The sequence below is a fragment of the Polypterus senegalus genome, chromosome 18, assembly GCF_016835505.1.
Source record: "Polypterus senegalus isolate Bchr_013 chromosome 18, ASM1683550v1, whole genome shotgun sequence".
Lineage (NCBI taxonomy): Eukaryota > Metazoa > Chordata > Cladistia > Polypteriformes > Polypteridae > Polypterus > Polypterus senegalus.
In genome coordinates, this window is record NC_053171.1 from 11756168 (window position 1) to 11774350 (window position 18183).

The 18183-nt window shown below is 44.9% G+C and overlaps 1 protein-coding gene across 2 annotated transcripts in view; it reads left to right on the forward strand.

Annotated features, from left to right (window-relative positions):
- Nucleotides 1-18183, forward strand: part of LOC120518718 (glutamate receptor ionotropic, NMDA 2D-like) — a 177283-nt gene that overhangs the window by 114069 nt on the left and 45031 nt on the right. For both annotated transcript variants that reach the window (XM_039741646.1, XM_039741647.1), the window contains exons 5-7: nt 2090-2424; nt 3002-3116; nt 3338-3549. In XM_039741646.1, coding sequence (XP_039597580.1) covers nt 2090-2424; nt 3002-3116; nt 3338-3549 — 662 coding nt within the window. The remainder of the gene's footprint in view (nt 1-2089; nt 2425-3001; nt 3117-3337; nt 3550-18183) is intronic.

Consider the following 18183-nt stretch of genomic DNA (forward strand, 5'->3'; position numbering starts at 1 on the left):
ATCAACATTTATTTATATAGCACATATTCATACAAAAAAATGTAGCTCAAAGTGCTTCACAAAATGAATAGAGAAATAGAAGACACAATAAAAAATAAACATAAGTCAACATTAATTAACATAGAGTAAGAGTAAGGTCCGATGGCCGGGGTGGACAGAAAAAAACAAAAAAACTCCAAAGGCTGGAGAAAAAAATAAAATCTGTAGGGGTTCGAGACCACGAGACCGCCCAGTCCCCTCTGGACAATCTACCTAACATAAGTCAAACAGTCCTCTTTGTATTTAGGGTTCTCATGGAAGGACCTGATGATGATGGTCACGTAGACTTCTGGCTTTCAGTCCATCAATGTTGGTGCATCAGGATGCTTTGAGTAGGTGGTGGTGGCGCAGGTGTTGAGTTATTCTGAGGGGACAGCAAATTTACACCGTGATAAAAGCTGTACACGGACTACTGGACATTGGATCAAAGTGTCATATCTTCAGTGTTGTCCCATGAAAAGATGGAATAAAATATTTACACAAATGTGGGGGGTGTTACTCACTTCTTTGTATTTATATAGTGCTCTTCTCACTACTCAAAGCACTCAGCAATTGCAGGTTAAGGGCCCAACAGAGCAGGCTTTCTTTTGCCATTTACAGGGAGGACAGTAACATAGACACCTTGACAAACTTCTCCAGGAACTCCTTTCTTCCATTGCCATACAGCTTTTTAACAAAAAACTATCACAGATATTTCCTCCCACAGTCCAAAGACATGCAGGTTAGGTGCATTGGTGATCCTAAATTGACCCTGGTGTGTGCTTGATGTTTGTGTGGGTGTGCCCTGTGTTGGCTGGTGCCCTGCCCGGGTTTGTTTCCTGACTAGTGCCCTGTGTTGGCTGGGATTGGCTCCAGCAGACCCCCGTGACCCTGTAGTTAGGATATAGTGGGTTGGAGAATAACTGACTATCACAGATTTCAAAGGGTTACGAAGGTATAGGGACTGCGGTCATAAGTATAATGAATACGCAGAAGTGAAACCTTTGTTAGAAGCAGTAATCAATAGATTCTTTTAAATGATGCAAATGTGTCTGAAATTGTAACTTTTTGTCTTTGCTTGCTTATTGTTCTAATTTGTGGGGATGCAATTGAGAAGATTAACATTTTTGTGTAAATATTACAAAAAAAAAAAAAATGAACCTTGCTGTGTATTATACATTGAATGAATGGAGCGTCTGCGGTGGGTTGGCACCCTGCCCAGGATTGGTTCCTGCCTTGTGCCCTGTGTTGGCTGGGATTGGCTCCAGCAGACCCCCGTGACCCTGTATTCGGATTCAGCGGGTTAGAAAATGGATGGATGGATGGATGAATGGAGCGTGAGATCGACAGGCGGATCGGTGCGGGCTCTGCATCGGTCTGTCGTGGTGAAAAAGGAGCTGAGCCGTAAGGCAAAGCTCTCAATTTACCAGTCGATCTACGCTCCTACCCTCACCTATGGTCATGAGCTGTGGGTAGTGACCGAAAGAACGAGATCGCGAATACAAGCGGCTGAAATGAGTTTCCTCCGCAGGGTGTCTGGGCTTTCCCTTAAAGATAGGGTGAGAAGCTCAGTCATCCAGGTAAGAACTCAGAGTAGAGCCGCCGCTCCTCCGCATCGAGATGAGTCTGATGAGGTGGCTCGGGCATCTGATCAGGATGCCTCCTGGCCGACTCCCTGGTGAGGTGTTCCTGGCACGTCCAACCAGACCCAGGACACGCTGGAGGGACTATGTCTCCCGGCTGGCCTGGGAACGCCTCGGGATTCCCCCGGAAGAGCTGGAAGAAGTGGCCGGGGAGAGGGAAGTCTGGGCATCTCTGCTCAAGTTGCTGCCCCCGCGACCCGACCTCGGATAAGCGGAAGAGGATGGATGGATGGATGGATTATACATTTGATAGCTTGTTGCAACACTAAATTGTTGACCTTTAATAGGAGACATCCTTGTTAATGAGAAATAGACCTCAACTGGTTGAATAAAGTTCAAATTAAATTCAAGCCAGATTAAAGATTAGGTCTTGATTGCCTAATTTGTCTCTAACAGCCCCCCTCTCTCTCCCTCTCTCTCTCCATCAGGTTCGCTTGCTCTATTGCTCCAAAGAAGAAGCCGAGATAGTCTTCAGGGCAGCCAAGGGTGCTGGACTAGCCGGGCCATCCTACATCTGGTTTGCAGTGGGGCCCAGTCTGTCTGGTTTAGAGTACCTGGCCCCCGAGCTTCTCCCACTCTCCCTCTTTGTAGTGCGTCCTGCGGGATGGAGAGATGATGTCCGGCGTAGGACTGGCAGGGGGGTTGCTATCCTGACCCAGGGTGCAATGGCAATGCGCAGGGAGTTTGGTAGTCTTCCACATTTTGGGACAGACTGCACAAGCTATTATAATGAGTCAAGGACCCTAGGTGGGAGCTTACACCGGTAAGTGACTTAGAATGTTTATTCCATGTTTACTGTCAGGTAATGAGGATGAGAGTGACAAAGACGTTTTTATTGTAAACCGAGAATGGAGCCTCTTGAGTGTGTGGCCTCGAGTGACTCCCTTCGGTACCATAGATGCTATTTAATATGAAAGGCTCTATTTCAAATACAAGTTGCCTTTCATGAATTGTGCAACAATAAGATCTGCGGCCTCATAGATCCAGTATCCTGGGTTTGAGTCCCAAATGGAGTTGGTGTGCATGTGGAGTTTGCACATTCTCTGTAGTCTGCATGGGGCCTTCCTCTTGGTATTTCAGTTTTCATCCCAAAGATGTGCAGATTAGACTAATGGATGATTCCAAACTGGACCAGTGTGAGGATGTGTGTACGTGAATGTTTGTGAGAGACTCGGCCCTGCAATGGCCTGGCATCCTATGCAGGGCTGGTTCCCGCCTTTGTACGTAATGATGGTGGAACTCTCTGTGTCTCTGAATTTAATAATATCACGTTATGATTATTACCTCTATTACCCTTCTATTTTACTAATTTCTCTTTTCGATTTCCCCCCTTCGCACAGGTATTTCTCTAATATCACTTTGGGAGGCCGAGATTATTCATTTAACAGTGACGGCTATCTTGTGAACCCCTCCCTAGTTGTCATCGCTCTGAACAGAGAAAGAAACTGGGAAGTGGTAAGTGCCTAAGTGACTCCAGGCTGATCCGAGTAAAGATAAAATCTGTCACTAGCTGCCCTTGGATGCATAACTCTTTAATCTAGAGCTTGATTTCTTCACTGAATTGTGCTCTCTATCTCTCTGTCTCTCTTTGTTAGCGGTCACTACTTTTGTATTAGACCATTTCCCGTTCCTTATTGTCTTCACAGTCTGTTGCATTTGAATGTGCCATATTGCAGGTTGGGAACTGGGATGATGGTGTACTCCGGATGCGCTATCCTTTCTGGTCACGCTATGGAACATTTCTGGAGCCACCTGATGGCTCCCTGCACCTTAGAGTGGCCACCTTAGAGGAAAGACCCTTTGTTATTGTTGAGGGAGCAGATCCCGCCAGTGGCACCTGCATCCGTGATTCTGTGCCCTGCCGGAAACAGCTCAACATGTCAGAGAGGTGAGGTGGGCCAATAACTTCTTTGGTGGGATTTCAGTGAACATGGGACAACGTCAGACTTTTCTGTTCATTAGAATTCTGCCATTCCCAGTTGTTTAAGTCAGACTTTCCAGTTTAGTTCTTTTCATTTTTGGTTGAATCCACCAACATACATATACATACATGGCAGCAAAAAATGTTAATGTGTGTATAACAATGGAAACAAATCAAAGAACATTGGGCAATTAAAATAGATTCTAGTCTAACAGTGAGCAGTTAATGATGTAGCTTCAGAGCTCTAGAGGTCCAGGTTACAATCCAAGAAGCTCTCCTTCTGATAGAACCTGCAGTACTGTCGTGTTCATGTCATTTCTATTTTTGTTTATTAACAGATGGTTTAAACACTGGCCTAAGCAGTCTTTGTGGAGTTTGTATGTTCTTTCCATGTCTGTGTGGGTTCATCTCCTGATACTTTGATTTTGCTACCACATCTCTAATACATTCATGTTAGATTAAATGTCTTGATATAAGGCAGTGTTAGTTATTAGTTATAGAGGTAGTTATTTAGCATTAATGTCTCACAGATCCAGTACCTTGAGTTTGAATCCTACACTCAGTCACTGTTCATTTCAAGTTTTGATCATTCTTTCCTTGTTTGTCTGGGTTTTCCTCCTATATCTCCGAAGAAATGCATAGTAGGTGGAATAATGCATCTAAATGGACTCAGTGAGTATGAGCATAGGAGGAGTATAGGAACCTAATCAAGGACTTTGTTAAATGGTGGGATTCAAACCACCTACACCTGAACACCAGCTAAACCAAAGAGCTGGTGGTGGACTTTAGGAGGACCAGGCCCCTCAAGGACCCCGTGATCATCAGAGATGACTGAGTGCTGAGGGTACAAACCTATAAATACCTGGGAGTGCAGCTGGATGATAAACTGGACTGGGCTGTCAATACTGATGCTCTGTGCAAGATAGGACAGAGCTGACTATACTTCATTAGAAGGCTGGCATCCTTCAACATCTGCAGTAAGATGCTGCAGATGTTCTACCAGACGGTTGTGGAGAGCGCCCTCTTCTAGGCGGTGGTGTGCTGGGGAGGCAGCATAAAGAAAAGGGACGCCTCACACCTGGACAAACTGGTGAGGAAGGCAGGCTCTATTGTAGGCACGGAGCTGGACAGTCTGACATCCGTGGCAGGCGGCGGCTGAGCAGACTCCTGTCAATCATGGAGAATCCACTGCATCCACTGAACAGGATCATCTCCAGACAGAGGAGCAGCTTCAGTGACAGACTTTTGTCACCGTCCTGCTCCACTGACAGACTGAGGAGACCCCACACTATGCGACTCTTCAGTTCCACCCGGGGTGGTAAACGTTAACATTATAAAAAATTATAGACTGTTATACCAGCCTGGCACTCTCCACCTTGCGTTGGTCTTTAATTAATATTGTTTTTATCAGTATGCTGCTGCTGGAGTATGTGAATTTCCCATTGGGGATTAATAAAGTATCTATCTGTCTATCTATTACTTATATACTGCCTTTCATATCTATCTATCTATCTATCTATCTATCTATCTATCTATCTATCTATCTATCTATTATATAGTGCCTTTCATATCTATCTATCTATCTATCTATCTATCAGAGCCTATCTATCTATCTATCTATCTATCTATATAGTATCTATCATATCTATCTATCTATCTATTATATAGTGCCTTTCATATCTATCTATCTATCTATCTATCTATCTATCTATCTATCTATCTATCTATCTATCTATCTATCTATCTATTATATAGTGCCTTTCATATCTATCTATCTATCTATCTATCTATCTATCTATCTATCTATCTATCTATCTATGTATCTATCTATCTATCTATTATATAGTGCCTTTCATATCTATCTATCTATCTATCTATCTATTATATAGTGCCTTTCATATCTATCTATCACCTGTCACCTCTTTCAGTGTGTGTACTGTATGTGTGTATTATCTGTAAAAGAACAAGATCCAGTGTAAGTTTCCTTACACTTTTTACAGTTACAAAACATCCATCCATCCATCCATTTTCCAACCCGCTGAATCCGAACACAGAGTCACGGGGTCTGCTGGAGCCAATCCCAGGCAACACAGGGCACAAGGCAGGAACCAATCCTGGGCAGGGTGCCAGCCCACCACAGGACACACACAAACACACCCACACACCAAGCACACACTAAGGCCAATTTAGAATCACCAATCCACCTAACTTGCAGTCAGGTTAATTGACTTTCTAAGTGACACGCAAGGTCTCTTTAGCAGGAGTTCAACTTGCAGCGTTGTGGCTTACAGCCCAGTGCCCATATAGTGAGTATGATGTCCAAAATGTATTGCTGTATTACACCTATTGTGCTTGGGGATGTTGCCAGTCCTCTACAGCCCTGACTTGGATAAACGGGTTAAAAAATGGATGCATGGATTCAATCAAATGGCTAAAGAGAGAGCATACTGTAGAAGTCACAACTTTGAAGCTTGAATAGTAAAATTAATTCAAACACATCATTCCAGTTTGGAATGTCAGTTAGATGAAACATTCCAGTTATGGAAACTTTTATTGCACGCAAACATGCCCATTTTAAACACCATCTCATGGCACCTCACAAGTACAGAAGTATACTGCAGTTGTTTACATTTCTTTATTCATTTTTAGAATTAAAGCACAAGTAAGATCACTTGCTCACGATTGCTCAATGATTAATTCTTCGAGGGCTGAATATTTTTTCCAAAAAGCACAGTTTCCTGAAAAGCACACAAAACAATGGCTTCACACATAACTCGAAATAAGCTGCGTGCGGTGGCTGCTGTTGGCGCCTGTTCTCCATCTCTGGCAGCAGTCGCTGCAGGGGGTGCCCGATGGCCAGCGGGAATGCAGCGGTGGCAGTCACAGATCGACACAATCTGCTTTGTAGCGCTTGTCATCGTAAGCGGCGCCCCTCCCAGGTGAATGTTGCTGTAGGCGCATCCGCAACATTTTCAGAACCGCAGTCAGCTAGGGAGTCCGATCAGCTGATGCTGGAACCTCACTTTTTGTATCAAAGTCGGAGTCCGAGAAGTCAGTCCGATTCAGCGATAATGCGCAAAACGTTGCTCAAGGAGTGTCGATGCCATTTTAGAGGCTGTTTGCTCTTCGCTACTCGTGCACACGCAGGGAACCGAATTGAAATCAATGAAGCTAACTTTTCTTCTAGCAAAGAGAGTCGAACTAAAACATAACGGCGAGAATTGTCACAGTTTACAGCTGATCACCGTCCTCAACTCTTGAATTTCGACAGGAGAGAGTTAAGCCAGTGGTTCTCAACCTGTGGGGCGGACCCCCCTAGGGGGGCGCGAAGTAACAAAAAGGGGGGCGCGAAGATGTTTAAAAAAGAAAACAGGAATCGAAAATATGAAAAATACATCCATTGAAACCAAAACAAATGAACTTAAACTACATTCTGATACTAGAAAAATAAATGTAGAGTTAGATAAATGTCGATAAAAGTTCATTAAGTAGGTATAATAAAATATGCATCTATGATATATCATTCATTTAAAAAGAACAAATTGGTATTAGTGGGCTCCTTTCAAAAAAACGTTAGGGGGGCGCGATTACAACTGTTATGAAAACTCGGGTCGCAAATGCAGGTTTGAGAAACGCTGAGTTAAGTGACATGGATGGAGCTATTAACTTTATGATATATTGTGCATATTCTTAACCATTATAATTGTGAATCATTTTCACATCAATGAAGCGTAAATGTCACTCTGGCGTCACTTTTCGGTTCTGTCTCAGTACTTTATTTCGTTTACTAAAAGATCAGCAGTAAATACTTCCTGTCTTTTAACAGCAAAAAGTACTCTCACGTGTGTGTATGCTTTGAAAAGACCTGGCAGCATTAAAGCCGTTTTTGTATAATTCGTCAGAAAAACGCAGACTGGTGATGTCACTGGTGAGAAGAACGGAAATTCTCAAGAATCCATTTTTGGGATTTGAAGTTACGTGACCACCGCATTAATTGCTGGGATTTGATTTTTGTGACTGCGGTGGGCTGGCGCCCTGCCCGAGGTTTGTTTCCTGCCTTGTGCCCTGTGCTGGCTGGGATTGGCTCCAGCAGACCCCGTGAACCTGTGTTAGACACTGACTGACTGGTTTTTGTGAAAATAGCTGCATTGCCTCACGCTACCCACATGAAACAGTACTCTTTGCTATTAAAAGATTGAAAAAGATTTCTCTTCCTTTAAAACTTTCATATGATCTGAAGCAATAACATCATTTATCTCAAATTACATGAGTAGTAGTAGTTGATTGCAGAATGTCAGGCAAACCAGATAATAGAGGAGGTGTGCATTAAGCTGGCTTTCTAGTTTTATTGACCAAATAGTATGTTTTATAAAATCATTGAGACCGGAAGAGAGTGAGGGCAGAGCCAAGGATCAAATGGTGGAAGTTGAAAAAGGAAGACTGTAAGGTTGAGTTTAGGGAGGAGGTGAGACTGGCACTGGGTGGCAGTGAAGAGTTACCAGACAGCTGGGCAACTACAGCAGAAGTAGTAAGGGTGGCAGGCAGAAGGGTGCCTGGCATGACATCTGGAAAGAGGAAGGAGGAAAAGGAAACCTGGTGGTGGAATGAGGAAATAGAGGAGAGTATACAGAGGAAGAGGATGGTGAAGAAGAAGTGGGATAGTCAGAGAGATGCAGAAAGTAGACAAGGGTACAAGGAGATAAGGCGCAAGGTGAAGAGAGAGGTGGTGAAGGCTAAAGAAAAGGCTTACGATGAGTTGTATGAGAGGTTGGACACTAAGGAGGGAGAAAAGGACCGATGGGCTAGACAGAGGGACCGAGCTGGGAAAGATGAGCAGCAGGTTAGGGTGATAAAGGATAAAGATGGAAACGTACTCACAAGCGAGGAGAGTGTGTTGAGCAGATGGAAAGAGGACTTTGAGAGGTTTATGAATGAAGAGAACGAGAGAGAGAAGAGATGGGATGATGTGGAGATAGTGAATCGGGAAGTGCAACGGATTAGCAAGGAGGAAGTAAGGACAGCTATGAAGAGGATGAAGAATGGAAAGGCCGCTGGTCCAAATGACATGCCTGTGGAAACATGGAGGTGTTTAGGAGAGATGGCAGTGGAGTTTTTAACCAGATTGCTTAATGGAATCTTGGAAAGTGAGAGGATGGCTGAGGAGTGGAGAAGAAGTGTACTGGTGCCGATATTTCAGAATAAGGAGGATGTACAGGACTGCAATAACTACAGAGGGATAAAATTGATGAGCCACAGCATGAAGTTATGGGAAAGAGTAGTGGAGGCTCAGTTAAGAAGTGAGGTGATGATTAGTGAGCAGCAGGATGGTTTCATGCCAAAAAGAGCACCACAGATGTGATGTTTGCTCTGAGGATGTTGATGGAGAAGTTCAGAGAGAAGGCCAGAAGGAGCTGCATTGCATCTTTGTGGACCTGGAGAAAGAATATGACAGGGTGACTGAGAGGAGTTGTGGTATTGTATGAGGAAGTCGGGAGTGGCAGAGAAGTACGTAAGAGTTGTACAGGATATGTATGATGGAAGTGTGACCGTGGTGAGGTCAGCGATAGGAGTGATGAAAGGTGGAATTACATCAGGGATCGGCTCTGAGCCCTTTCTTATTTACAATGGTGATGGACAGATTGACAGACGAGATTAGACAGGAGTCTCCATGGACTGTGATGTTTGCTGGTGACTTTGTGATCTGTAGAGAGAGTAGGGAGCAGGTTGAGGAGACCCTGGAGAGGTGGAGATATGAGAGGAGAGGAATGAAGGTCAGTAGGAACACCAGGACAGAATACATGAGGGGGGTCAATCAAATGGTGAGGATGAAGGGAGTAGAGTTGGCGAAGGTGGATGAGTTTAAATACTTGGGATCAACAGTACAGAGTAACGGGGATTGTGGAAGAGACATGAAGAAGAGAGTGCAGGCAGGGTGGAGTGGGTGGAGAAGAGTGTCAGGAGTGATTTGTGACAGACGGGTATCAGCAAGAGTGAAAGGGAAGGTCTACAGGACGGTAGTGAGACCAGCTATGTTATATGGGTTGGAGACGGTGGCACGAGACCGGAGCTGGAGGTGACAGAGTTAAAGATGCTAAGATTTTCATTGGGTGTGACGAGGATGGACAGGAGTAGAAATGAGGACATTAGAGGGTCAGCTCAGGGTGGGAGACAACGTCAGAGAGGCGAGATGGTGTTGGTTTGGACATGTGCAGAGGAGAGATGCTGGGTATATTGGGAGAAGGATTCTAAGGATAGAGCTGCCAGGGAAGAGGAAAAGAGGAAGGCCTAAGAAGGTTTATGGATGTGGTGAGAGAAGACATGAAGGTGATGGGTGTCACAGAACAAGATTCAGAGGACAAGAAGAGATGGAAGAAGATGATCCGCTGTGGTGACCCCTAACAGGAGCAGCCAAAAGTAGAAGAAGAAGATGATTAACTGTACTGATGATACTAATGTGTTGTAGTGACTTGGGCTCACGAATTTAAGCCACAAAGTTGCCAGGTCAGTCCCTGCGTCCAACTCACTACGTGACTTTTGAGCAAGTCATTAAATGTCACTGTGCCCCAGATGAGGAGGAAGAAAAATAAGAAAGCAATTGTAATGTATCCAATCCCTGTAAAAGAGACAACCAAATACAGCCACACGCAAACACATGACATTCAAAGTAAAGGAGGCTCAGATCTCATTCTGGCATCATCAAGCATAAGGCAGGGACCAACCCAAGATGGAGTGCCAGTCGTTCACAGGACCCAAACCATTTCACACAAGTCATATTTAGCATTGCAAGGTAACCTGGCATGCCTGACTTTGGAGGAAAACCAGAGCACCAAGAGAAAAAATCCATGGAGAATAGAAGATCATGTAATTGATGCAGTAACTTTTAAATGGGGTATTAGGATAAATCATCTCTTAGATAACCAAACATCTTGATGAAACGAATGGTCTGCACCCGTTTCTGGAACATCTTACGTTCTTATGTGCTGTGATGTCTATAGTCAAACGTTTTGCCAAGCTAATCCTATACACATTTAGTTTTTATTTTTTTTAATTTATATAATTCTGACTTGATGTCTTGGGGTTCAATGGCTGTTTCCTATGTAGGAGAATGTAACTGTAACCTGTGGTGTAGAGGAATTATCATTTATGGCAACTTGCTATTTGTTGTGTCAGTGAAAGGTGTTGTGTAAAATAAAGACAAACTGATCAACATAATAAAAGATGGTCCAGCATGTCTGCCTCACGGCTCCAGGGATCAAGTTCAAATATCAGTATTTCCATATTCTCTCCTTGTCATCGCGGGCATTCTGCCTACAATCCACGTTTCTCCCACATCCAAAGACAGCTCAACTTAATTTAAAGTACAAGACTAAATTGTCCCAGAATGAGTCTGTGTGGGGTGGCATGGTGGCACAGCGGTAGGGCTGCTGGCTCACAGTAAGGAGACCCGGGTTCACCTTGCGTGGAGTTTGCATGTTCTCCCCGCGTCCGTGTGGATTTCCTCCCAAAGACATGCAGGTTAGGTGCATTGGCGATCCTAAATTGTCCCTGGTGGGTGGGTGTGCCCTGCAGTGGGCTGGCACCCTGCCCGGGGTTTGTTGGCTGGGATTGGCTCCAGCAGACCCCTGTAGTTAGGATATAGCGGGTTGGAGAATGACTGACTGAATCTTTATAGGTGTGCCTTGGTTTTAATGCCATCCATCTCTGGGCTGCTTTCTGCTCTGGTCTGCCCAACACTCTGGAAAAAGTGGATTTAAGGAATGGATGGATGACAGTATTACTCTCTAAGAGATTAACTACTACTTAATATTTAATTCAAATGAGATTTGTAACATTGGTGAGATCAGTTACAGTGACTTCACATAATATGAGAGGGTTTAAGTGTAAGAATATTGAAGATGAGACAGTAAAGTACACACAGCGTACACAAGTTTTATTATTTAGAATAGTACGGCCTGTTGCAGCTCAGCTGACAACAATTTTGTTGGATCTCCTTGTCATTAGTCCCTCGTTTCTGCCTTCTAGATGTTTCCAGTCACTGCAGAAAGACATTTTATTGCATTCTGAGCTTGTGGTTTTTGTCATGCAACTGGCATTGGCGTTTTTTATTTATTAACAGTTCAAGAAACGTGCGGTTGGGTTACCACCTTTGTCTCTCCGTGCCCGTGTGTGGTTTTTTTTTTTGTTCTCCGAGTACTCTGATTTTCTTCTCGCCACATGCCAATAATATACACTGTAGGTAGACTGGCAGCCCTAAAGTGACCCGGTGGGATTCAGTGTGCTTTGGTGTGAGTCTGTCGGGCCTTTGCCAGAGACTTTTTTTTTTTTCCTTTTTTAGTGCTTCACAGTTTAAAGGCTACAAGATGACAAACTAAAGTGTTGTTGAAAAACACCGCTGTAAGAGCCTGGCTACCTTTCCTGCCTGATCCTACACTCGGTTTTGCCAGCATTTGGCCATCATAAGCGAATGTCCCAATGTAAAGCATGTGCCTCCTAACCTCTGTGCAGGACCCTCCTACTGGTATGTTTCCAAAGTGTACCCCAGCATTTCTCAACCTTTAAGAATTTACGACGAGTTTTCATAACAGTTTGAACGTTTTTTTTGAAAGGAGCCCTCTAATACCAATTTGTTCTTTTTTAATTAATGATATATCATAGGGTGGCACGGTGGTGCAGTGGGTAGTGCTGCTGCCTCGCAGTTAGGAGAGCCGGGTTCCTCCCTGCGTGGAGTTTGCATGTTCTCCCCGTGTCTGCGTGGGTTTCCTCCCACAGTCCAAAGACATCGTCGTGTGTGTTTGGTGTGTGTGTGTGTGCCCTGTGGTGGGCTGGCACCCCGCCTGGGGTTTGTTTCCTGCCTTGCACCCTGTGTTGGCTGGGATTGGCCCCAGCAGACCCCCGTGACCCTGTAGTTAGGATATAGCGGGTTAGATAGTGGATGGATGGATAATAAATTCTGTTAATAATTACATGTGTGGGGGTGACACGGTGGCGGAGCGGTAGCACTGCTGTCACACAGGGAGTCACGTCGCTGGTCTTCCCTGCCTGGAGGTCTCATGTTTTCCTGTGTGAGCTCCGGTTTCCTTCCAAAGGTATGCAGATTTGGTGACACTAAAATGACGCCAATGTGTGTGAGTGTGCTTGTGTTCACCTTGCCCTGTCTAGGGATTGTTTCTGCCTCGTGCCCAATGCTTGCTGCAATGGACACATCCCTGATGGATTTAATCATTATAAACATCCTTTTCAGACATATTGTGAAAAGGTGTCATCGGAATTTAACGGCTGTTCCGGGCAATTCACAACACAGCGATAGCCAAACCTGTCCCCACCGTGACGATATCTCTCACTGCCACCTGGTGGATTCTTCCAGATTTACGTAAAGTACGAACAGTAAAACGCTTGCGTAACAGGAGCGTCCGCTGAAGTATAAACTCCTACTACTGATGCGGTGCCCTTTTCCTTTCTTTACAATAATCAGACTTGCCCTTTGCCAAGCCTATTGGCCAAGAGCAAATAAATGTAGGTGACGTTTCAGTCAGACATTCTAAACTTTATTCTGCAGTGTACGTAGTGAAGTCCTCCCCAAAGCAAATTAAGCATTACTGTACCCCTCACAGCAACGTGTACGCATGCAATTAAAACACAAGCGGGTTCAGAGAATGAGTCAGAGGGTACTGTGACCTTGCAGTTCAAATCTAATGCCATACGCCCTGGGCCACGCTGTATTCAATGTTGTAGAAAAAAGCACAAGAATTAGTCTTACTAGTGAATTACTGATGAAAGCAGGAAAACTTGAAACATGCAATATTTTGTACACAGATTTGTAAACTGCACTTAATCCAATTTGGGGTTACAAGGAGCTGTAGATGTTTTCTGCAGAAAGGTTTTTCATATCTCATAGCCAAAAAATCCCAGAATCACCTCAAAAATAAGGTGACAGAGGCATTAGAAGAAAAAAAAACACTTAACCTTGGATTTTAATGCCAGTTTAACTTCAAACCTACACACGGCCATAGGGACATCAATCCATCCATTATCCAACCCGCTATATCCTAACTACAGGGTCACGGGGGTCTGCTGGGGCCAATCCCAGATGGGCACAGGGCGCAAAGCAGGAAACAAACCCCGGGCAGGGCGCCAGCCCACCGTAGGGCACACACACACCAAGCACAATACTATACATATACTGCTTCATAAAATGAAAGGCAAGTCAATGAAACTTCTGGGCTGTTGATCTGCTCAGTGAAGCGGCAAAGGGGCTTGTTCATCAGTTTCAGCTGCTTTGGTGCACTAGAGGGGCAACAATGAGACGACCCCCAGAACAGGAATGAATGGTTTAACAGGTGGAGGTCACTGACATTTTTCCCTCCTCATCTGTTTTGTCACTCGTTTTGCATTTGGCTACGGTCAGTGTCACTACTGGTAGCATGAGGAGATACCTGGACCCTACAAAGCTGGCACAGGTAGTCCAACTTCTCCAGGATGGCACATCAATACCACGTGCCAATGCCAGAAGGTTTGCTGTGTCTCCCAGCACAGTCTCAAGGGCATGGAGGAGATTCCAAGAGACAGGCAGTTACTCTAGGAGAGCTGGACAGGACCCCTCATAGAAAGTCCTTAACCCTTCAGCAGGACTAACCGGTATCTGCTCCTTTGGGCAAGGAGGTACAGGATGAGCACCGCCAGAGCCTACAAAATGACCTCCAGCAGGCCGGCCACTGGTGTGAATGTCTCTGACCAAACAATCAGAAACAGACTTCATGAGGGTGGCCTGAGGGCCTGACGTCCTCTAGTGGCCCTGTGCTCACTGACCGCCCGGCACCGTGCAGCTCTAATGGCATTTGCCATAGAATACCAGAATTGGCAGGTCCACCACTGGCACCCTGTGCTTTTCACAGATGAGAGCAGGTTCACCCTGAGCACATGTGACAGACGTGAAAGGGTATGGAGAAGCCGTGGAGAACATTAGGCTGCCTGTAACATCATTCAGCGTGACTGGTTTGGTGGTGGGTCAGTGATGGTCTGGGGAGGCATATCCATGGAGGGACACACAGACCTCTACTGGCTAGACAACAGCACCTTGACTGCCATTAGGTATTGGGACGAAATCCTTGGACCCATTGTCAGACCCTATGCTGGTGCAAGGGGTCCTGGGTTCCTCCTGGTGCACGACAATGCCCAGCCTCATGTAGCGAGAGTATGCAGGCAGCTCCTGGAGGATGATGGCATTGATACCCTTGACTGACCCCCACACTCTGCCCACATGACCTCAATCCAATAGAACACCTCTGGGTGGGACATTATGTTTCAGTCCATCCAGACTGTCCAGGAGCTCAGTGATGCCCTGGTCCAGATCTTAGAAGAGCTCCCCCAGGACATCATCTGTCATCTCATGAGGAGCATGCCCCCCGAGATGTTGTCAGACATGCATACAAGCACGTGGGCCATACAAACTACTGAGTACGATTCTGAGTTGCTGCAATGACATTTTGGCACAATGGACGAGTCTGCCTGCCTGCCACATCATTTTTTCACTTTGATTTTCAGGAAGTCTTTGAATCCAACCCTTTATAGATTGATAATTTTCATTTCCATCAAACTATGTGCCATCCTTTCGTTCCTAACACATTACCATTTCAGCACACATCAGTAAAGATAAAAAAAAACAGCTAGATTTTTTTTGCCAATGAGATCTGATGTGCTTTCAAAGTGTGCCTTTAATTATTTTGTGCAGTATATTTTCAACAGGGCAGCACGGTGGCACAGTGGTAGCGCTGCTGCCTCGCAGTTAGGAGACCCGGGTTGGCTTCCCAGGTCCTCCCTGTGTGGAGTTTGCATGTTCTCTCCGTGTCTGCGTGGGTTTCCTCTCACAGTCCAAAGGCATGCAGGTTAGGTGGATTGGCGATCCTACATTGTCCCTAGTGTGTGTGTGTCTGTCCTGTGGTGGGTTGGTGCCCTGCCTGGGATTGGCTCCTGCCCTGGGATTGGCTCCAGTGGACCCCTGTGTTCAGATTCAGCGGGTTGGAAAATGGATGGGTGGATATTTTCAACAGGGCCTTGCTCTACAGCTCACATAATGCAAGATAGTGCCAGCTAAATATTTTTCTATATGTGATCAAACTTTATATTCAAATATATAAATATAATTTTTAAAAATCACATACATGTCTGCATAACCAATTAAAGTTATGCCTGAACTATTGAGTGTGGCTGCTGCATTAGTACTGTACTGTCACTGCAAGTTTATTCACCTGGATAAGCAACAAACAATTCAACTGTACTGTTTAGATTAGATTAGATTTGATTTAATTAGTTTAGATAAACTTTATTACATTTTACTTACAGTATCAACAATTTGGTTGAATAGGATGGGCATATTTTAACTCTTTGAGGGCTGAATATTCTTTCCAAAAACACAAAGCAATGGTTTCACACAGAAATTTACATAAACCACCTGTTGCTGTGTGCCATGGCTGCCAGTTCGCCAGGAATGTGCAGCAGGCTGGTTGCCCTGGGACGGCAGTTGCAGTCGCAGTGCATCACAACCTGGTTTGTACTTCGCGTCATTGTAAGTGGCGGTCTTCCCAGGCGGATGTTGCCGTAGGCGCGTCAGCTACACAAACCTGTTCAGCGCCATGAGCAGCTGGCGACCGATCAGCTGATGCTGCTACCTCAGATTCATTTTCGATCACGGAGTCCGGCAAGTCAGAGTCCAATTCAGTGATGACATGCAGAACGTCGTCCATGGAGTATTTTGCTGTACGCATTCACCTCGATCTCTCGCCAGATGTCGATGTCATTTTTGCCGCTGTTTGCGCCTCGCTACTCACGTGACCGTAGGGAATCTCGGTCAAACCAGTGAAGCTAACTTTCCTTCTAGCAAAGAGACTCCGGCTAAAACATGACAGCGGGTTTTGACACCGTTTGCAGTTGATTACCGTCGCCAACCCTTCCTGTTGACAAAAGTCGACATCCGCCATGAAAGAGTTAAATTATGTAATCAATTTTCCATTCCCTATTCTTTTAATCCTTGCTCTTTTTATATCATGTCCATTTAACCAGCGTACTGTCCTCCTACATATTTTATTGTATATGTTGCAGTTTATTGATTGCTTGATATATGTTGTCATGTGGCTTTTTTAATAAAAATTAAAGTCATGGTGCTCACCCTTAAAGATGTTATTTATATACAGCACTGAGTCTCACTGAGATGTACTAATACTAAAACTGTGCACTCATTTTGTAAAGGGGAGTACAAAATAAAGGCAGGCTGGTTTCCTGCGGTGGGTTGGCACCCTGCCCAGGATTGGTTCCTGCCTTGTGCCCTGTGTTGGCTGGGATTGGCTCCAGCAGACCCCCGTGACCCTGTATTCGGATTCAGCGGGTTAGAAAATGGATGGATGGATGGATGGTTTGCTGTACTTCATCAATATTTATGAATTTTTGACAGGCACTATATAAAATAAGAAATAATTACCTATAAGCCTATTAACTGGTTAAGTTATGAAGGGCAGCCTAGTGATCAACACAGCACATGCATCTTGGCTTTGGGGACCTGGGTCATATTTGCAGACCTCACTACTTGTGTAAGGTTTCCATGTTATCCCTCTTTAGAACATTAGAACACTCTGGACGAGAACAGGCCATCCATCTATCCATTGTCTAACCCGCTGAATCTGAACACAGGGTCACAGGGGTCTGCTGGAGCCAATCCCAGCCAACACAGGGCACAAGGCAGGAACCAATCCTAGGCAGGGTGCCAACCCACCGCAGACAGGCCATTCATTTCTTCTAAAATAACACCAAGTCGAGTTTTGAAAGTCCCTTACTGCCTACCCCACTACTTGGTCGCTTATTCCTTTCTGTAAAGAAAAACTTCCTAATGTTGGTGTGAAATTTCCCCTTCACAAGTTTCCAACGGTGTCCCCGTGTTCTTGATGAACTCATTTTAAAGTCACCGTCTCGATCCACTGGACTAATTCCATCCATCCATCCATTATCCAACCCACTATATCCTAACTACAGGGTCACGGGGGGTCTGCTGGAGCCAATCCCAGCCAACACAGAGCACAAGGCAGGAAACAAACCCCTGGCAGGGCGCCAGCCCACCACAGCTGGACTAATTCCCTTCATCATCTTAAACACTTCAGTCAGGTCTCCTCTTAATCTTCTTTTCCTTAAACTGTAAAGGCTCAGCTCTTTTAATCTTTCCTCAAAACTCATCCTCTGTAGCCCTGAATCAGCCTCGTCGCTCTTCTCTGGACCTTCTCTTGTGCTGCTTTGTCTTTATGGAGTCATAAACTGCACACAGGACTCCAGATGAGGCCTCACCAGTGTGTTATAAAGACTTGAGCAGAACCTCCTGTGACTTGTACTCCACACGTCAAGGCGCTATATAACCTGGCATTCTGTTAGCCTTCTCAATGGCTTCAGTCGGGAAGTTGATATCTTAGAGTCCACTACAACTCCTAAATCCTTCTCATAAGGTGGACTCTCGATTTTCCGACCGCCCATTGTGTATTCAAACCTCACATTTTTACTTCCTATGTGTCATACTTTACATTTACTGACGTTAAATTTCATCTGCCATCTGTTTCCGTACGTTTT